The sequence below is a fragment of the Citrus sinensis genome, chromosome 5 (assembly GCF_022201045.2).
Source record: "Citrus sinensis cultivar Valencia sweet orange chromosome 5, DVS_A1.0, whole genome shotgun sequence".
Lineage (NCBI taxonomy): Eukaryota > Viridiplantae > Streptophyta > Magnoliopsida > Sapindales > Rutaceae > Citrus > Citrus sinensis.
The window spans coordinates 29,914,295-29,935,469 of record NC_068560.1 but is presented as its reverse complement, the minus strand read 5'-3'; the positions used below and the strand labels follow the sequence as shown (position 1 = coordinate 29,935,469).

The window sequence follows — 21,175 nt, the reverse complement described above, 5'->3', positions numbered from 1 at the left end:
CGATACTGTTGTGATACAGGCTTCTCGGCCCTTCTTTCTGGAATGAGGGCTTAATTCTTGAAATCGACTTTGAACTATGAAGGATTTAAAAGGATCTTTACTTGTGCATTTCAACCTTTGAATTTCGATTGCCATTGCTGCTTGCTATAAAATCACAGAATCTATTACGGAGGAATTAACTGCTTCAGGAAAATCAGTCGTGGCAGCTAATGCCGCTGCCATTTTTAAGAAGAAAAAACCAACTTGTGAGCGTTTGAAAATTTCATATTTGTCATTGACTGTTGCGACCAAACATCATTTTCTCAGCACTCAGATAGAAATGGAAAAAGAGGTCGGCTGATAACGTGGGCTTTCTCTTTAGAAGCTGGAATTAGCAGATCCAACATTTGAAGAAACATTCAACTTTAATATGGGCCAAGTTTTGTCTTTTGGACAGGAGATGGCGGGGCACCACCAGAAAACCAACTTGTGAGTCTTTAAAATTTCATGAATGTCATTGACTGTTCTGACCAAACATCATTTTCTGAGCACTCACTATGTCCTCAAGTCTGATGAGTTGGTACCAATGGCAAAGCAGTTGTGCTCGTGCCATGTCATCATTGTCCATTCAAATAGCATGATCTGAATACTTATTAAATATTGTTTTCTGGAAGGTCTAACTAATGTTGTCCATTTAGAGAGGGTCATAGTCAGGGTCAGAGGTTCATGCGCATAATGAGTCCATGTTTTTTTAATTTTGGTGGGGTAAGTAAGTAGTAATTCAAAGATGTAGAGCCTGGTTCAGCTTCAAGATACAATTGCTTCTTTACATGCTATGTTTTACTTTTGGCATTCATTCTGATTTTGCTTTTGGCCTCTACAGAGAAATGAATGATCAATACAAGTGAAGCATGGACATGGAAACTAACATGTTAATTGCTATTTAGGTATATCTAATTCTATATTTACATGTAATTAACCTTTTTGTCGAACTTCAGCTTAAGTGCCAAGGCAACTCAAGAAAAAGAAACCGATAGTCACGGCCTGGTCACATAACATAACAGCAGGTATTCTTGTATTGTATTAGTTCTTGAGTAGAGGAGAGAACCATCGGTCCTGTTGCGCATGATTTGACCACTCAATTCGCTTTAAAGATATTGTTTTGTTCAGGAAAAGAAATACATTGGTTAGAACCTTTTACAGGTTTCTTTGCCTTTGGCTGTGAATTGTGAATTGTGGTAAGCTTTTGCATGAAGAAGAAAAGTTTTTGGAAAAATAGCATGACTAATGACTAAAGGGCTCGGATACTCAAGAGCCATTTTTACTCTTTCTTGGTTATGAACTGTTTTTATATATGATTATTTTCCTTTTCTTTTCTTTTCTTTTCTGCTAGTAGCCATAAAGAGAAACTTGGACTACTTTCCAAAGCAAATGCAGACAAACTATGCCCAGACAGAAGAAAAGTAAAGAAGAAAAAAGAAAAAAGCACAAGAGCCAATATCTTTATAGTATAGTCTATTTTTATACCACAAAATTGAACTCGGAGTGACCCTTATTTTAGGGACTGAAAGAGAGAATAAAAAGCTGAATAGCAAGAAAAAGTTGCATTGTAAGTTGTGTCCCTTGTTTGCAGGGTGTACTCAATAACTCTCCATTTGCCTTTTTCTTCTTCTTCTTCTCTTTTTTTCTTTTTCTTGCCTTGCATTCCAAAACAAAAATTAAAGCCATTTAGCTTTTGAATGCAAGCCCTTTCTTATCCAACTCCCACCCTCCTCTCCGCTCTCAAGCTGCTGCTGGTCCCCCAGTATGCATTTCATCAATAAACTCCTCTGATCTCTCTCAAAAGATAAATAAAAAGACTCAAAATCATTCACAAGATGCAAAGGCGTTTACAGTTTTTGCACGGGGGGTTGCTTCAGAAGACAATTGCATTGGTTTTTCTCTCATTGCTGTTAGTCTCAGGAGATCAGAAGGAAGAAAAGGTGAAGGTGGTTTTTGGTACGAATAACAGTCATTTGCCGCCAAATGTGCAAGAGAAACAACAGCAGAATCAGCAGCAGAAGCAAAGTTTGAGGTACTTTTCAAGCAAGAGGAGAGTTCCGAATGCTTCAGACCCACTTCACAACCGTTGAGTTTTTTCAGCTAAGCTCCTCGGTTCCGTTAAACGTTGAAAAGAAGCCATTAATTGAGCTTCAAAAAGTTCATAGGAAGCTACCTATTATTATTGCTTTTTGCCATACTGGTTTGTGCATTTTGTGATTTTGTCAATGATAGTGGGGTCTGTGACGACTCTGGGGTGAATCTGCATCTTTCTTTTCAAAATTTTGGGGTCCTTTTAGGACTTTCAATCCGCGTTTTTTTGTACTACTTTCTATGCCCTACAGTCTACATATGTAAATCTTTGAATACATAATTTTATCATATATATTAAGACTTAAGTGATAAGGAAAATTTGGCCTTTATCTTATTAAATATTATTTGTGTTCGTTTGTTATGTTGATGTTATGTGCTGGGTGGTTGTTTTTTTTCCACGACATTGGTCTTTCTACAGCTTTGTTACTCAACTTTTGCTTTTTACAACTTATCCAGAGGTTATCGCGTTCCTTCTTCTAAAAGCAAAGTGGAGATTAATTGTAGAATTATGGACTGTTTATAAAACTCTAGACCTGTACTATAAAGTGTAACGTATTCCGTTCAAAAAAGAAAACCCAGGGAATAAATAAAAATCTATTCAAATGAATAAAATCTGACCAAAGAAAAGAGAACAAGATTAAAGCCGAATCCGAATGAATGAAGGATGAGAGAGGCATATATATGTGCAGACTACAGATAGCATAGGCAGGCAGCAGGCACGGTCTAGTCTGCATCGAGAAGCAAATTCTCGGCTTTATTTTTGACTGTTGACACGAGTACGGACATCGATTAGATCGCTGGCGAAGCCCACAGAAAGAACCACGTGAGATTCTTATTCATATGGTAATGGGCCTAATCATTACTTTCCGTCCTCCTGTCCCTGTCCAATTTTAAAAGCCTTATGACCCCAAAAGTCGACTAATAAAGAAAAAAATGGCAAAAAAACGCTCCAAGAATGTGCAGGTACCCAGGCATTTATTGCCCCCTCAAGAAATAGCAATGTAGTTGTTACTTTGTCATGGCAATTGTTGTAAATAACTAATAATGCTGGCAATAGGTGCATATTTTTGCCTCCACCTTCCATGCTCTCAAGTCTGAATTTGTTGAAATTAATAGCTAAGACATATTACGAGAGTTTTGAAAGACAAAATAACTTGTTCTGGATTCATGTATTGTGTAGTGCTTCAGCATAGGCAAATCAAATCAATAACGATTGCCGTTAAAAGATTTCTGACGATGAATGAAACTCATTACTTCTTAAATATTTCAACACCAATATCATACGATCATTAATGTTACAACGCTAAACTTATCTGGTTGGGGGTCTGTAGATGCTGACTCAAAAGTCTCAAACCATGCATGTGTTGGGATTATATGTTCTTTTAAAGCATATTAATTTATTTTCTGATTAATAAAATATTTGAGATATTTTTAATTACATAAATATATATTGAATAAGGTCTGTTTAATCATATTATATGTATTTATATGATCATTATATGGATTCACATAAGACATAAATACAAGTTATCTTATGATTAAATAAATTTAGTTCGCAGTTGATAAATAGAGTTAGTCACTCTATTTATATTTAGACTGTAGTAAATTCATTGAATAATTTGTCTTAATCATATATAAATTTACTAATGTAGTTTGACTACAATGAGCTGGATCACATATGAGATTTAATTAACCTTAAAATGATTGTCAGACTTATTAAATCTCATAAACATTAATTTTACTGTAATCTTAATCTTGAATTAATTATGATTTTATGATTGTAATTGTTATTTCATTTGAGTTACCAATGGGCACAATAAACACTTATGGTCAAGATTACCCGGTATCTTGGTGGGTGCAATTATGAGTATTGGAGTTATAGATTAACAATATAGAATTTGTACAAAACATCTCTTGATGGGTTTTCGGCACTTGATCATAAAATTCTCTGATCAGAGCGTGTCAACATATTTAGTATGTTGAAAATGATCATTAGAGAAAATCAGTAAGTATTAATGAATAAGATGTAATTAAATCGATTGGACAGTTAATATATTAATTTAATTAACGATGTGGTACAAAAGATTATGCAGTAAAAAAATCGATGTAGCTTGGAACGAATTATTATTTAAGCATACAATTATGGAGGTCGGTTTTAATCTTTTAGTAGAGTAGATTTGGAATTAAATAATTGAGTTAGTTTAATTACAGACCTAATTATTATAGCCACTATTGTATGTTCCTAAATGATCTCCGGGTTAGCTTATTTAATAGACTACGCCACTACTAGATTAATAAATAAGATAAATAGCTATTTGAGTTAAAAGCTTAAATATATTATTTAGTGGGAAATTTCGTGTAATGTACTTGTGTCTAAGGGGTATTGTGTTATTTTACAAAATGGGCTCCTATGACAAGAAATAAATAGTTACTTTTGGTTTATTATTTTTAATTTAAATCAAACTTGATTTAATAGAATTAAATAATATAAAAATAGAGTCAAGGGTTTTCACTAAATAGGAATATAAAAAGGCTAATGCTAAGTTACATGCATGTACCTTACAACCCTCTCACATGAATAGTGAATGATGTGGGTCCACTCACTATTCATGTGAGAGGGTTGTAAGGTACATGCATGTAACTTAGAGGGATCCATATAAAAATACTTATTTTCTCTTGAAAAAAGGTAGAAGTCAAATCAGAAAAAAATATTTTTCTATCTAATTTTAAGAGAAAAATTGTCTCGTACTAGTTGTTTTAGTGGTAATAAAGGCGTGTACACGTTAAGTACAGATCAAACCTGAGTCATAGCTTGAAAGATTATTTGGTGGCTGATCGTGATGTAAAAGGAGTGGTAATGACAAATCGTGATCTAACAGGAGTGATGTTGATAGATCGTGATCTGAGAGCCTAAATCACTTCAGCAGAAAAAACCAAATAGGATTTTCAAGATATGACTTCTAAATTACAAATTCTTATATATTGTATGAGAGCGATCCTAAAAGTTTTTATAAAAATTTAAAATTTGATTTTTCTCCAACAGCCTGCTGAAATGGTTTTGCAATGAACAACAATGGCCGTTGGTCAGATGCTACAGCAAGCATGCACATCTCATACTTTTAGAGACCGTTTATGAGTATGGTGAAATACTTAGGCTGCCAAAACCCAATTATTAAAATATTTGATAACACATGTTGTTGAGTTTTAATAACTTAACAAATTTTTTTTTTCTAATTTCTACTCCACATGTATATATTTTACTTTACGACAGCTGCAACTTAAAGGGAACACCTCATACCCTGACCCACCTTAATTTAATTTATACGGGAGGAAAAATCCTGTCAAATTATTACTACTTGGCATTCGCTTAAATGTTAGTCAACGAACAGATGGCATGGTCCTTTTGGGCGTGCCTGCTCCACTAAGAGTACAGACAAACACATCACTTTCGTTATAGTTCGCACTTTAATTTAGTCAAAATTTGAATCCCAAGTCAGTCAACCCCACACTCGATTGAGTTTAATCCAGCCGAGAATATTAGGGTATGTCCGCAAGACTGCAAGTATTTGTGAACTCAATTTCATGTTTGCGATGGAAAACTTGTACTGTTACCTTATTGCTTTCCTACTCTCCATAGTCCTGATAATCAAACTTGGATTCACCAGGCAGCAAAACTTACCACCCAGTCCATTTGCTCTTCCAATCATTGGCCACCTTTATCTTATGAAGAAGCCTGTGCCATTCTACCAAGCGCTGGGGAGTCTTTCGTCAAAGTATGGTCCGATCATGTATCTCCGACTTGGCGCCAGGCCTGTCCTTGTTGTATCTTCAGCATCTGCCGCTGAAGATTGCTTCACCAAGAACGACATAATATTCGCAAACCGGCCTAAGTCATTGGGCGGTGATTATTTCACTTACAACTACACTGCCTATGCGTGGGCAGATTATGGTCATATCTGGAGAACCCTTCGTCGCTTCACTGTTATTGAAATCTTCTCATCCAACAACCTCAAAAAGTCTTTTCCAATTCTTCAAGATGAAGTTCATTGTCTGCTTCATCAATTGTTTACACATACAGCAAGCGGTAACCAAAAAGTTGAGCTGAAACCATTGTTTTCTATTCTGTCTACTAATTTCATGATGAGAATTGTTGCTGGAAAGCGTGGTACTGAGGAGGTTGCAGGTGCAGCAAACATGGAGGTTGCGAAGAAATTCCTGCTGGAATTTAAGGAGATATTTTTCCCTAGCATGATAACGAATATATGTGATCTTTTTCCAATCTTGAGGTTAATTGGTTATAGCAAGGGCATTGAGAAGATTTATGTAAGGGTACAAAAGATGCGGGACGAATTTATGCAGAATTTGATAGATGATATTCGCATCCGGTTGAAGAAAACAAGTTCTTCCTTCGAAACTGCTAGTGTGAGGAACAAGTCATTGATTGAAACTCTCTTGTCTCTCCAAGAATCAGAGCCCGAATTTTACTCCGATGATGTTCTTAAAAGCGTCATTGTGGTGAGCACCATTACTCTTTCATTCATCTATTTATTTGTGTTTTACAATGAGTGGTGAATTTGATCACTACCGACAAATTCAACATCCAAGGTGTTCGTAGTAAGATAGCGTATAGGTTTTACATTTTCGGTGGGAGTTAACCTCCAATAATTGCTATTCATTTCCAAGTTTATAATGGTGATAAATGCAAAAGACAACGCGATCGCTCTTTGTTAGTTTAGTCTTGATTTGAATACACGAAAGGGTTGACTTTCTAGCCACTTTAGATCGACTAGAGTTCAAATATCATACATTCTTGCGATAGATTTGTTCATTTCATCATACAAGTTTTAAGTTCTGGTGTAATATACGTTTTAGGCCTCTCTCGTTTTGGCTGCATTGGTGAGCTCTTTGGAGTTACTCTGTTTTTCTTGTTCTGTAATGTAATGTAATGTAACGTGGACCGTTCTGTTATTTATGTTCTTTTAGGTGATACAATTAAGTACTCTCAGTGCAGAATGTCGAAGACATCGGTACTGAGGCTTTGATTCTAACTTTGAGCAACCTATTTTTCAGCTAATGTTTATAGCAGGAGTAGAAACGACAGCAGTTGTTCTGGAATGGGCAATGTCACTCCTATTGAATAATCCAGATGTACTGCAGAAGGTGAGAGCAGAAATTGACTGCAACGTTGCAAATGGGCGCATGTTAAATGACGAGGATCTTGTCAACCTTCCATACCTTTGCTGTGTCATAAAAGAGACGCTGCGATTATATCCTCCGGCACCACTTCTGTTGCCACATTTCTCTTCTGAGAACTGCATAGTGGGTGGATATCACATACCACAAGGCACGACGATAATGGTGAATGCCTGGGCAATGCATAGGGATTCCAAGGTGTGGGAGGAGCCTAACAAGTTCAAACCTGAAAGATTTGAAGGGATTCATAGTGAAAGAGAGGGATTCAAACATATTCCATTTGGCATGGGGAGGAGAGCTTGCCCAGGTGCAGCCATGGCTATCCGTACAATTTCTTTTGCTTTGGGTTCGCTCATACAGTGCTTCGAGTGGGAAAAGATAGGGCCGGAGGTGGACATGACTGCAAGTTATGGACTATCTCTATCTAAGACCGTGCCTTTGGTGGCTATGTGCAGTCCGCGGCAAGATATGATTGGAATGCTGAACAGATCCAGTTAGGGTAAACTTGCCGCTGGAAATTCTCGGGGTTTGCAGGGGACCTTGCAGGTGACTTTCAATAAAGGTTGTAAAATTTACTGGAATTTGTAGAGCAGTACTCTAGAGACTGTAGATCACTTCATGCCATGGCATTGCGTGACCAAATTTTAGATTTGATAATCCTGTTTTGTGGTTTTGCGGTAGTTTCTTAATATCGGTTTGATTTCACCAGTCATTGCCAACTGCAAAATTATGCATACCCAACTACTGGATCCGGATATGTGAGATTTCTATTATTTGCTAGACGATCCAACAAGAGCTGTGATCTCAAACAAAGGAACCAAAGCAGAGTATAAAATCGGGAATTAAATGAAATTTTACATTACTTAACCCATCTTCTACATTGCAAGGAACAAATCAAATTATAAAGTTGACAGCTGTTTGTTAATTGTGGGTAGATCTCAATATATTCAAGCCCGAGAGATTCGAGAAAAAGGAAAAGCAAGAGGGAGTGTTTAATCCCATCCACTGTGGTTGAGGAAGAAGAGAGTTGAAAGTAAAAAATTAATCAATAGAAATAGATTTCGGCAAGCAAGTATAACATCATATGTTTTACTCTCCTTCATCTACCTTCATGTTTTTCATCAGTCAATCTTTTCCTCCACAATAACCTAACACATTATACTCTGATCACAACAATAAAAAAGTTCACCCGCTTTAATTCATCATCTATCCTAGGGTTATTATCTTTTCTTTAGTCTTCTCAGCAACCCACTAATGGATGAGACAAAACTTTTTTATAAGTAACTTGTGACAAACGAAAATGATCAAATTGAAGTTAATTTCAGACTTGTAGACACAGGATAATTTAACATAAATGCCTAATTTGCAATGCAGTTTGCTAGAGTTGAAAACAAATAAAACAGTTAAACTTGCTAGGCATATGTTAACAAAGATAATTGACAATAATATCTAAGGTCGCTCTATGATGCAGTTATTCATTTTTTTTTTCCACGGCATTAATAATATTATAAATGTACACCTTTAGATTTTGATCAACGGTGTAAAATATTTGTATAAATAAAAAGACATTAACTCTTTAGACACATTGTACTAGTTAGCAAATTGGTTAAAAAAATTACTCATAATTTAAAAGAAGAAAAAAAGTCATAATGGATCACAACCTCTATCTTTTCGTGTTAACTTGTTAAGTATCTCTGTTTGATTTGAATTCATCAACTTAATTTTAAAGGTTACCTATTGCTTATTAATTAACTAATTATTTATCCATTTAATTATAACTAATGGGACAGATTAAAATATTCAAATCCAAGAATTTAGAACAACCTCATCATCAATACTGCAAAAAGATCATACAGCATTGTAAAAAAATCCTGATTTCTAATAAAGATTACTTAAATGAGAAGGAAAAGCCTTAAAACAGGTGTTACTATGAACGAGTAACTGTAGAAATACTGAACACAAACCAATGCTGCTGGTTGAAGAAGTAATTATGTCTCCAGAAAACCCAACTAAATTATGGGCTAAAACTTAGATCAACTGAATGAAGGATCTAATACAAGTTCCAGTTACAAAGAAACAAAAAAATAAACCACACGCAAAACAAACTTTCTTGTCAAAATATACAAAGAAAAACAAAGTTTCGCTCCCAAATAATACTAATCTGCAGGTATCCATCAATCTTTTCTCCACTGTGAAATTTACTCACATTTCCCACTGAAACTGCATGATTTCATGGTTTAACGAAAAAATGAGATATAATTCCCAGCTTGACCCTGGTTTTTCCAATGCCTTTCCACTAACCAAACATGATCTGAACAATTTTGATAAAAATTAAAGAACCAACAGCAATCACTGAAATGGCCAAATAAAGACTGATCTGCTTATAAAATCTAAAACAAGCAAAATTAAGCTGATTTTATTACCAAGCGGAAACCGTAGAACAAGAACTTATCTCTTTTTTCTCAAAAAGTGAATTTTGTAACATCCATCGCTGGTGAACTCCCGGCAGGAAGCTGAAGAGCGAGAGATTAAAGTATTATCTTGAAAGAAGGGGACAAAAGGTTACAAGCATGACATGCTCATCTGACTGTTACATTGCTTTTCCTAAAATTTAAGCTTCCACCAATGCCTCTCCATTCTCAATTGCATCCTCTTCCAGCTCCTTGACTGCTCTTATAAGAGCCCGGGTTATCCCATTCAGATGTAAACCTTTCAGCCTCATATCCTCTAAAAGCTTCTCCGCTGTTCTCCAATCTAAGGCCTTTAGGCAAAGAGACTGGATCAATTTATTATACTCATCGACATTAGGTTGGACCCCTACATCCTTCATTTCATTCAACAACTTCAAAGCACAATCAAACTCTTCAAGTTTGCAATAACCACGTATCAGCGTGTGGTACGTCACTGGGCTCAGCCTAGAATGATTCTTTTTTGCTTCATTGAGGATTTCACAAGCCTCCTCCATCTGACCACCATTTGCATAACCACTCATAAGACCTGTGTAAGTGTAAACATCCGGTTTTAATCCTCTACTTCGCATCAGCTTCAACATCTCCATTGCTGGTGTCATATCTCCAGCCTTGGAATAGGCACTTATAACAGAATTAAACACTGCATTTCCAGGGGGTGGGCCCTCAGAAATCATCTTAGAAAGCAATGTTTTTGCCCCATGGACATCTTTCATCCTACATAGACTGCGAATAACAGATGAAAATGGCTTGATTGCATACTTCCGTGCCTCACCCGAGAAATCATCCAACATGTCCAAAGCTAATTTTACGGTTTCATCCTCCTGACAAAGTGAACTGATCAAGAAAGCGACAACAGACTGAGGTGGATACATTTTTTTCTCCCTCGCCAAGGTGTAAACTACATGAGCTTCCTTTGCCTTACCTCCTTTACAAAACCAAGATATGATCTTACCAACCTTCTCACTATCAGGCAAGCTTCCTGTTTCAATCATTTTCTCACATACAGACCAAGCCCAATCGAAAATTTTGCGCCTAGAAAGTGCTTCAATAGTAAAATAGTATGTCTCCTGATTTGCCACACAACCATAATCTCCAAACTTATTAAACACCTCAAAAGCTGCTTTGCCTTTCCCCAACTTCGAAAATAAAGCAATCAACTCATTGAGAATCTCCACAGTCAACACACCTTTCTCCTTCTCACCAATCTCCTTAACTATGTCCCACAGAGCATACACTTCTTTTTTCCCAACACTGCTACATATAGCCTTCAAAAGTGCATCAACTACGCCACTGGTAACCTGATATTCAGGATGCTTCATAACCCATTTGAAAAAACAAACTAAATTCTCACCCAAAACGAGAGGGGTTTCAAGTACTTTCAGTACAAAATCTTCATGTAAGTCCAACTCAAAACTATCAAGGCTTGACTCTAAATATCCATCCACACTACTCTGCAAAAGTGACAACACATTCTCTAACTTGTCTCCATCAATCTCATACGCCTCCTCTTCTTTGCCTTCCCCAGAGATGAAATCAAATTTTTCCATCTGGGTATCATAATTTTCACCTAAATTGTCATTACTTTCAACCGCGTCGGCAGAAGGATCCATCTGGGCATATTCATTTTCACCAAAACTACGCGAAGAGAAGTCCGTTTCAGGTGAAAATGAGCTCTCATCCTTTGGGTTCGCTGCAGGTGACTCTGAAAGAAACCTAGAGCTTCGATAAAGAGAGGGTTTTGATAAAGAACGAGATATGTTTAGGCTGAGGGTTTGAGAGCATTGTACCTTCTCCGTGGCTACACCAAAGTTCCGAGCTACCAGCCTGGATCCTGCAGCTATTGATCTCCACATCTCTCTATACTTCTCTGCCTTTCGAGTTACAGTATAAAGGAAGATCTGTTCTGTTATTGCCCAAATCCTAAAACCCTAATGCGGGAAGGGTTTGTCCATTGAAATCACAAATCTAACCTCAAACCATTTTTCATTTATTTAACCCTTCAGGCTTCAACTCGATGGTCCAAGTTACCCCCATACTTTGCATTTCAAGATGATTTGTTACGTATTCCGGAAAATAATATTGTTTGGCGAAAATACCCTTCGTTGTCAAAGAAATAATTTCGCAAGTGAGGGGAAAAATTAATATTAACCAAAACATTAGGGGTGGCCATGAAATATTTCAACCGCTATAAGGACATATTTTTACCCCTCTCGGATAAACTAATATATTTGTCCAAACAAGAGTTCGACATTTCCACGTTGTTCTATTTACCGCACGAGCAACTTTGCGCTTGTCCTTGTGTTGCAGAAGAAGAGGGAAATCGAGAATTGGAAAGGAAGTTCAACGAAACGATGTCGTTAGACGACGTCGATAGTCAACAACAACTTTCTGGTAAGTGTTAATAACTTTATCGTATCTGCGGTACATTCATAGCTTCACTTGTTAAAAAACTTTTTTATTGAAAATTTTTTTCCTTATAAAGGAGTTTGAGTTTATTATGTCAATTGAGAATTGTTTGAATCATTGAAATTGATAAAAAAATTATTTTTTTAATCAAAACGCTGAAGAAATGCTGCATTATTTTTCCTTAAAGGTGCAGGGAATTACGAGACAGCCGGTGAAGAAGGGTGGTATATACTTGACGAAAATCAACAACATGTTGGTCCCTATGCAATTTCAGAATTGTGTGGTGAGTGGTCCTCTTTGTACTTGTTTTTTATTTTTTTATTTTTCTTAATGGAATGATTGTCTTGAATAGGTGCTATTGCTAGCTGTTGTTTAAACAAAATAAAAAATAAATGACAATATGATATTTCATATTCGTTAAGTTGTTTGATTTGTTGTACCTCAAATTCACGTGTGAACATTTTTCGTTTCTTGCATTTCAGTTCTACCAGTAGTGAATCAATAGCAAGCATTCAGGACTATTGTTCCATCTGTTACATGTTCAATTCCTCTAATGAGCTATTGAACCATCTACTTTGCTTATTTACTTCGCCTGGACAGAGCATTTCTTAAATGGGTATCTCTTAGAAACTACACTTGTGTGGTCACAAGGAAGAAGTGAATGGCAGCCTCTATCTTCAATCCCTCAATTTTTATCAGGAATTTCTCAACAAGTGGCTCGTGGTTCGACTGCAGGTGAAAAACTATATCTAGTTTCTGCTTTGTGATGACTTTCTTCTGATAAACATTTCCAAGTTCATGAGAATGGGTTTTACTTTGATGTTTGTACGCAGTGCCTTGCAACGATGGCATTGAGGAGGTGAGAGAGCAGATCGAGGAAGCTGCAGGGATGCAAAGTCAATCATTTTCCAGTGCTGAGCAGGGAGGTAATACTATGTTTCTTTTCTTTTTTACTGTACTGTTTTTCTTTTAATTCAATGTAACTTACTAGCACTTTTTTTTTTGGGGAAATGGTGTTTACCCTGTGATGTTTACACAGTGCCTTCACATGTTGATGATGAGTTTGAGAAATGGCAGAGGGAGGTTAGAGAGGCTGAGATAGAGGCAGAAAGATTGAAAAATGGATCTGCTTCTGACAGTGTTGGGGGTTACATGGGCCGTGATGATCATGATGGGGTTCCAGCATCTCCAGAGGGGGAGGATGAATTCACTGATGATGATGGTACGAGGTACAAGTGGGATAGGGGTCTTAGAGCATGGGTTCCTCAGGTTTGTGCTGTTGGTTTGTGTTAGAGCTCATTAATTTTAATTCCATCAAATTTTAGAAAGATAAATGAGTTGAGGTTCTAAGGACTGACACATGATCTTAAATGAGTTGAGGTTCTAAGGACTGACACATGATCTTCTTCTTCGGTCGTTTTTTTTTTTTTTTTTTTTTTTAACGTACTTATTCCTTCTTTACTCCGAATTCTGTCACTTTATTAGTATGTTGTTGTCTGAGATTTGATGATTTTTAAATATAATTTTCGACTTGTTTCTGTCCCTTTACATGTTCTCATGCTCCTTGTCTAAAAATTGTCACTGTTTTGTCATATTTTTCTTTTTTTAGTTATCAAATAGACTGGCTTTTATGTGATAGGAGGACACATCGAGCCAAAATGATGGATATGGGATAGAAGAGATGACTTTCCTGAAAGAAGAAGAAGTCTTTCCTACAGTAAATGTAACAGATGACTTGGCGAATGATGAAGTTGGGAAGGAAAAACTTAATAGCACAGAGGAAAAAGTTAATAGTGCGGACAATGTGGTGGAAGAAAAACATAATGGCAAGAGAAAACAGCCGGACAAGCAAGTGGAGAAGAAGGTTTTCGCCATTTGCCCTTTATTCCTTAACTAATATTTATGAATTAGGATTGGAAATGAGGATAGCCTTAACTGTTACCTTCGTGTACTTTATTTTCTGCTTTGAAGCTTCACTAATTGGTCTCTCTCTATAGGAGCACCATAGATAAGATAAGTCTTGTGTTGCAAGATTTTCTTTTTCTTCTGATTATGATGCCCTCTCCCAATGTTCTAGGGTTAGTAGTCCAGTATGAGCCTTTTATTATTGAGTAGATCGAAAGATAGAAAAGTGTCTGATTGGTTCTGTAGACCTTTATAATGTGTTTCTGTTTCCCAAAATAGAGATGCCACAGTTATTTACATATATGATTTTGTACTAAGCCTGTTGCTTTTTCACAGGAAGCTAATAAACCTCCTGATTCTTGGTTTGAGTTAAAAGTCAATACACATGTTTATGTGACTGGGTTGCCAGATGATGTCACTGTTGAGGAAGTAAGTCGATGGTCACTGTCTCATCCTTAGTATCAATTTTTTCTTTTTGCATTACTAATCTTGGAGTTACATTGCAGATGGTGGAGGTATTTTCCAAGTGTGGAATAATCAAAGAGGTAGATTGCCAGCTATCCAAAATTTGTCTTGCACATATTAATATTCAAAAATGAAATAATCATCTTGCACAAAAATTTCTTGATATGATGCCTTGTTCAGGAGCCTGAGTGGTAATCGGCTTGTACTTATTGCGCATATATCTATGAAAGGACAAAGTGTCTATGCTTGTCTTGCAGATCAAACTTTTTACCATCATTAGCTGAATTAGGTTTAAAGTATTAATTGAATTATGTTGTCTGATCAAATTTTTAACTAGTATAAAAGATTCAGTGATTATATGACTCAACATAGCTGGTGGTTTCTTTCACAAAAGAGACTGAAAATAGTAAAAACTGATACATAAGAGAACAAGAACTGAAATATTCTGGTTATTCTTTTAATTCTCTTTTATGTGGAGTTCAGACGTTTTGAACTCTTTTTTCTTTTTCTTTTTCCCTCCAAGAGTTGTTTGAATGCAAACCAAACCCCCTCTCCACCAATGTGAGCAAGGTTCAAACCCTAAATCTCCAGTCCGATCCTAACAGGTTTTACCAATTGAACCAACTAACAGCTACCAGATGTTTTAAACTCCTGACCTACCTTGTATGTCTACATTATGCCATATTTTAGTTATTTCATTTCTAAATCTTAAGCATTTTATACTGTGGATGTCCTGAGTATGTGTGGTCATATTTGTAGGATCCTGAAACCAAGAAACCTCGTATTAAGATCTATGTTGATAAAGAGACAGGAATGAAGAAGGGTGATGCACTTGTTACATATCTCAAGGTACTTTCTTTCCTGTGTGCTGTCCTTCTGTCGTATAACTTTTTCAGGTTCTTATATCTAAGTATGTGTATTACATATGATATATGTTTCTACTAGGAACCCTCAGTTGCTCTGGCTACTCAACTTTTGGATGGTACTCCTTTTCGCCCCGATGGGAAGATCCCTATGTCAGTCACACAAGCTAAGTTTGAGCAGAAAGGTATCAATAATTTTGTTCATGTCTGGTTTTTCTTTTATGGATTATGGCAAGGGATGATTAATTATGGTTTGCTTATGTTTTGGAATATATAACACATTGTTTGCTTCTTTATAAGAATACATAACATCTCTCTGTGCTGGTTTGAATGCACGAGTACTGATAGGTTTCATAGTTGTAATAACAATTTTGCGTAATGCTAAATGCAGGGGAGAGGTTCATAGCTAAACAAGTTGACAGCAAGAAGAAAAAGAAACTGAAGAAGGTTGAAGAGAAGATGCTTGGCTGGGGTAGGTTTCTAATCTTACATTTTCATTTTGTTGGCGGCGGGGAGGGCAATTCCATAGCTCCTCTAAAATTCATTAGAGACCTCCCTCGCAGTCATAATTTTTTTCTGAGACATGCTGTATCTTTTGTTGCTGTCTAGCGTTGATGATTTTAGATTTCATGATAGTGTTGTGTTTTTCAATTTTACTTGGATCACTATCCTGTTTATTCTAGACTGTGTTTTGCTATCAACAATATGCAGTAGCTTATTTTAGTTCTGATGTCTGAATAATATTAGTTATTTAGATAGAAATGGTAGATATTGTTATTTGCTATATCTATTTTCTCCATTGTAGATCATTTGGACTGAAGTTTAGAGGTGTTGAATCTTTTCAAATTACTTGGAAATGTAAGATGTATATCTTTCGACATTACATGGAGATGTTTATAGAAATAGCATATGCTATTCAAGATGTTGGTATATCCTGTTTTCATCCATCATATAGGGTATACATATTGTCTATTTTATGATCAGCCTTGTGTACAATCTTTCTTTCTTTAGATAATTTATGCATGATCTATTTTAAATAAATAAAAATTTTAAAGTTGTTGATCATATGAATCTGCAGCGTCTGTATGCATGTAAGGTATAAAGTTTGATAGCTTGTGTCTCTTAATTGCATGTGTCTGGAACCTTGAAGATATCAAGTATTACTATTATAATGATTTCACTTGCTTTTTCAACATGTGTTGCCAAACATGTAGCTTTTCATGACAATTTATTTTATCCCAAATTTCTGCATTTTTTTGCTTTTGTATCGTGCACTGCCAACAAACATTCCCTCTAAATGGCACAGGTGGCCGAGATGATGCAAAATTGACAATTCCTGCTACTGTCATTCTTCGTTTTATGTTCACTCCTGCTGAGATGAGGGTGAGTGTTGAACATTCTGTTTTGTTTGCTGGTCACCCTATGAGTGTTTGGTCTCCCGTGGACGCATCATAGCATCATTTGTAACCATCAGTCTTTTACACCCATGTTCCCTCTTATGGGTATACAGCAAAACCGATAAATTAATAGTATTGGGTCCATGAAAAATCTATTAATTTAGCAAATATTAGTATATTGATTAATTAATAAATTATTTATTTTATGAAGAAATTCCTTAAATATGATCTTGTTTATAGTATTTACTTACCTTGATTTAATATTTATTATGTGTTTTTTTGAATAGTAGTTAGTTGCCTTAGATTGGTAGTGATTAGATTATCATCGTGGAGTTTCTGTTTTTCTATATTAAAGATGACATATGGAATTTGTCTCACGCTTGCATACTGGAATTTTGCATTATAAAAAAAGTTAGAGATGAGATTTAATTTCAAATCAACTTTAAAAAATAGCAAACAATATTATGAACATATTTTAAAGAAGTCACATGGTATGTCATGTGGATTTATTTATATAGTAAGTGGGCCCTATAGGAAAATAGGATTTTTAAAAAAAAATATTATCGTCTAATTTTATCGAGTTAATAATTTACCATGTTGGCACCAAGTCAGGACCAGAAAAAACTATTATCTAACCGAGTTTATTAATTTATTGAGCTTCTACTGTATTTAATGGATTACACTTCTGTATGTTGTGTAATTATCATGTGGCAAAGACTGAATTATGTCCTCTACTATTGAATCTGAATTGAAGTAATTATGTTTCCCTAGTGTGCTATTTTTCTTTCCCCAGACTCCTGTATTAGAAAACCTTGTTCATAGACATTATTTCTGTTTTCCAAGATTTAGGGAGAGAGAGAGCATGCAGCTAGTCTTGGTGGATTAGCTGAGTCATCATTTGACTTGAGTTACAATTTTGGTATATGTTTTCCCAAACAATCAAAAGTGTTGTTGACGAATAGCTTTTCTAAGAATTTCTCGTTTGAGCTTCTGAATTTTTTTAGATCCCTTACTTTATGGTAGGCTGCATTATCTTGTTGAGGCCGATATGGTAGAATTATATTAGTCAATGAACTAGTATGTAATGAGGGCACATAAGAATTGATTTCTCTTTTTTCTCTGTTGATTTTCCAGCATATGTTGTCACTCTTAAGAGTCGTCACCCGTGTTCCTCATTTAATTTGGTTGTTTGCAATGTAATATCAGCAGTGAAACTTTCAGATGATATTCCAATGTCACCCTTGATTGACATTCTCCTATCTTGATAGGCTGATGAAAATCTACGATCAGAGTTGGAGGCTGATGTTCAAGAGGAATGTGTAAAGATTGGTCCGGTGGATTCAGTCAAGGTAATGAAATTAAATGTGGAAATAAATTGCATTCTCATTATCTTTCTTTTAGAGTTTATGGGTCTCCCTCAAGTCATTTGATAAAGTGGCTATATGACTAACAATTTCACAATTTGATGTTCAGTTGTTGGCTTGTACTTTCAACTTTCAGGTGTTGTTATGGCTCATTTTTTGAAATGTTTCTTGAATTCTTAGTCAAATATGAGTCATCAATGTGTGGATGGCCTTTATTTTCCTAAAATTAATTCAGCGGACTACTTTCTAACTTCATCTTGTTGAATCTTCTAAGGCCATTTGCTGTTCTCTCTTGAACTGTGTCTTCTTTAGTATTTTCACCGGACTTGGTTATTCTTCATCCAGGCATGGGGCTTAGAGCTAAATTAGTTTAGAAACTGTAGTTTCTTATTCGACATTCCTTGGTAATTCTTTATTCCTCATCTTTCTTCTCCTTTATGTTGCATCTTCCTTCTTCCTGTGTAACTAAGACGTTGCTCCTGATCCTTCAATCATTCTAAGGATTTTCAAATCATTTCTCTCATTATTTTCAAGAATTAAGTGGATTTTCTTTTCTTCCCCCTCGGTGAAATTGTTGTATTCACATGCTTGGTATCTTCCAAAATTTCTCTGTTGCCTAGCTATGGTTTTGGCATTTGGACTGCCATTTAGATTTTGCTCTGATGTCCTTGGAAGGTTGTGAAAAATATCTTTATTTTTGAGAGGGTTCTGCTTCTGATAACTTTGCAGACTCATTTACTCATCTATTGGTTTGTATTGGTTTTGCTTTCAGGTTTGCGAGAATCATCCACAGGGTGTTGTTTTAGTAAGATTTAAGGATAGGAAGGATGCTCAAAAGTGCATAGAGTTGATGAATGGACGATGGTAATTCTTTAAGTCTACTATTTGTGTTTTCTATATGAGAATGAGCTGTAATGGCATGCCCTTTTATCATTTAGATATACAGCTATCATCATATTATTGTGTAATGCAAATGCCTTTATGCAGTTATGTACTTGTCCTGATGGTGGAATAAGAATTAGTTCCCATTAAGAAACATTCACAGTCTTGCAATAAAAGTTACTTATTGCCATTGGGAATTCATGACTTTGCATAAAAGTACTATTTGTTTAAATTTTGATGTGTGTGCTTTAGGAATGGCAAGATGTAATAAGTTTGGACGGATGCCTTTCTGCTTTAAATTAAACACTGGATATGTTTGTTCCTTTTGGAGTCCATAAACTTTCTGGGCAAGTGGGTAATCTTACATATTTCTTTAGGAAACAGGGAATGGTGTACATAGAGAAGAGAGACCTTTCTACTAATGCCAGTCCCTCCTTATATGATGGTACTAGGGGACTATGTGTGCATCTACTAACTACTAGAAGACTTTAGAGGGGTACTATGTGTGCATAAAGCAGTGCAAACCCCCCCCCCCCCCCCCCCCCCCCAAAAAAAAAAAAATTCAATGAGAAACAAGTAGATCTTCTGAGAATTAAATATTGAAGTGACATTAATCGAATGATGTCTATGGGGATTGAAATTAGCCTGTCACTGTTTAATCGTTAAATTACCTTTAATGTTTTTCTTCAGGTTTGGCGGGAGACAGATTCATGCCAGTGAGGACGATGGATTAGTTAACCATGCCGCAATCCGGGATCTGGATGCAGAGGCTTCAAGATTGGAGCAGTTCGGTGCTGAACTTGAAGCCGACTGAGCTAGACTAATAATAAATAATGCCAGGACGTATTATCTCTGATTTCAATTTTGTCTTGAGAACTTACGTAGTTTAATTTGAAGATTTAGGAATGATTAAAAGGGTACTGAAGATTTAGAAATGATTAAAAAGGTATCTACGAAAATTCTGTACATTCTAAAATCCTTGTGATCTTTGAGTTCTTTTCTTTGCTTGGACCTGGCATACTGGGCATGATTTTGGGTCTCTTTTCAAATTCCATTTTGTATGGCTAATCACATGTATGATGGTGAAATTATAGCAATTGTGTTTGTGTGCAATAGATATTTGGGCAAGATCGCATTGCAGATTTTTCTGATAAAATAAAATTATAAAGGATAGTTATTAGATATATATAAGGCTTAATTTTGAAAGTTTTGGTTTTCAATGGAATTTCTCACCTTTTCTGAGGAACCACCAAATGTTGAAAATTTGAAAATCAAGGACTCCAAATTTGTATGGCATTCATATATAAAAATATTAGGGATTTACAACTGTTGAGTCTCGACATATTTGTAGCATTCATATATTCTGTCGTTCCATAAATGAATATTGAATTGAGATTTTTAAGGGTTAATTTTCGGTTACTTTCTTTATAAAATGAAAATCTTTAGACTGTTATTTAAATTTTTGCGGATCTCAATTTATCTTTTGCTTTTGTTAAAAAGATTAAAAAAAATTATCAATGCACTCTTACCGTTTCCTTATCTTTTGAACAAAAATAAAAATAAATTGAAATTTATAATAATTTGAGAACTATTATCATTTCCCATACTTATTAAAATTTATAATAATTCTATGGGTAAGGAGAGAGAAAGACCAAAGTTGAAGGAAGTGTGCAAGTACTAAGGTATGGATAATTTGGTCTTTTGATAATGAATTGGGATAATCATAAAGATTTTGACATCTTTTATAGTTGTTTTTATATGAAGAATTTGCGTGTGGTCATTTTTTTTTTTTTTTGCAGGTTTTCGCTTTTTTAGGGATAGCAGTGGGTGGATTTGCCATTATTAAACATGCACCCACAAAAACTTCAAATTACTAAGTCCATCGACAATCTACAATGAATTTTTAATAATACATAAAAATTTAAATTATATAATTCAAGTTATAAATTTATAATTATAGCCTAAAAAATTCGCACGTAGTATTCAATTTTAAATATTATGAATGTGAATAAGAAATTAAATTTCAACACTAAAACAAATATTAAAATATATTGATCTAACATAAAATATTTCTATTGTATGCAAATTATCATCGCAATTCAATGCCTTGCTCTATC

At 35.4% G+C, this 21,175-nt stretch overlaps 3 protein-coding genes across 4 annotated transcripts; 2 read left to right on the top strand and 1 right to left on the bottom strand.

Annotated features, from left to right (window-relative positions):
• Positions 1–5,621: 5,621 nt before the first annotated feature.
• LOC102611652 (cytochrome P450 81C13-like) lies at positions 5,622–8,087 on the top strand. Its single transcript, XM_006472190.4, has 2 exons — positions 5,622–6,627; positions 7,183–8,087. Exons 1-2 carry the CDS (start codon positions 5,695–5,697, stop codon positions 7,801–7,803), a joined length of 1,554 nt encoding a protein of 517 aa, XP_006472253.2. The 5' UTR covers positions 5,622–5,694; the 3' UTR covers positions 7,804–8,087.
• Positions 8,088–9,696: 1,609 nt separating this feature from the next.
• LOC102611171 (pentatricopeptide repeat-containing protein At3g02650, mitochondrial) lies at positions 9,697–11,796 on the bottom strand. 2 transcript variants are annotated; one of them, XM_052440981.1, is made up of 2 exons: positions 11,564–11,793; positions 9,697–11,478 (listed from the first exon to the last, which is right to left on the bottom strand). In XM_052440981.1, exon 2 carries the CDS (start codon positions 11,384–11,386, stop codon positions 9,917–9,919), a length of 1,470 nt encoding a protein of 489 aa, XP_052296941.1. In that variant the 5' UTR covers positions 11,387–11,478; positions 11,564–11,793; the 3' UTR covers positions 9,697–9,916. The 2 variants fall into 2 exon arrangements, with proteins under 2 accessions (XP_052296941.1, XP_006472251.2); XM_006472188.4 differs by having other exon boundaries at positions 9,697–11,796.
• Positions 11,797–11,998: 202 nt separating this feature from the next.
• Positions 11,999–20,171, top strand: LOC102610862 (splicing factor U2AF-associated protein 2). The gene is made up of 15 exons (XM_006472187.3): positions 11,999–12,167; positions 12,370–12,465; positions 12,783–12,917; positions 13,016–13,108; positions 13,222–13,451; positions 13,822–14,046; positions 14,424–14,516; positions 14,594–14,632; positions 15,312–15,401; positions 15,498–15,600; positions 15,807–15,887; positions 16,722–16,798; positions 18,081–18,161; positions 18,949–19,040; positions 19,749–20,171. The coding sequence occupies exons 1-15, from the start codon at positions 12,128–12,130 to the stop codon at positions 19,870–19,872; spliced, it is 1,599 nt and encodes a 532-aa protein (XP_006472250.2). The 5' UTR covers positions 11,999–12,127; the 3' UTR covers positions 19,873–20,171.
• The last annotated feature ends 1,004 nt before the right edge of the window (positions 20,172–21,175 follow it).

Bases quoted from the DNA above. Each gene is read 5' to 3' on its own strand.
- LOC102611652 (XM_006472190.4), top strand. From the start codon at position 5,695: ATGTTTGCGATGGAAAACTTGTACTGTTACCTTATTGCTTTCCTACTC. The intron at 6,628-7,182 runs GTGAGCACCATT...CCTATTTTTCAG, and splicing joins TTCTTAAAAGCGTCATTGTG to CTAATGTTTATAGCAGGAGT.
- LOC102611171 (XM_006472188.4), bottom strand. From the start codon at position 11,629: ATGTGGAGATCAATAGCTGCAGGATCCAGGCTGGTAGCTCGGAACTTT.
- LOC102610862 (XM_006472187.3), top strand. From the start codon at position 12,128: ATGTCGTTAGACGACGTCGATAGTCAACAACAACTTTCTG. The intron at 12,466-12,782 runs GTGAGTGGTCCT...TCGCCTGGACAG, and splicing joins TGCAATTTCAGAATTGTGTG to AGCATTTCTTAAATGGGTAT. The intron at 12,918-13,015 runs GTGAAAAACTAT...GTTTGTACGCAG, and splicing joins GGCTCGTGGTTCGACTGCAG to TGCCTTGCAACGATGGCATT.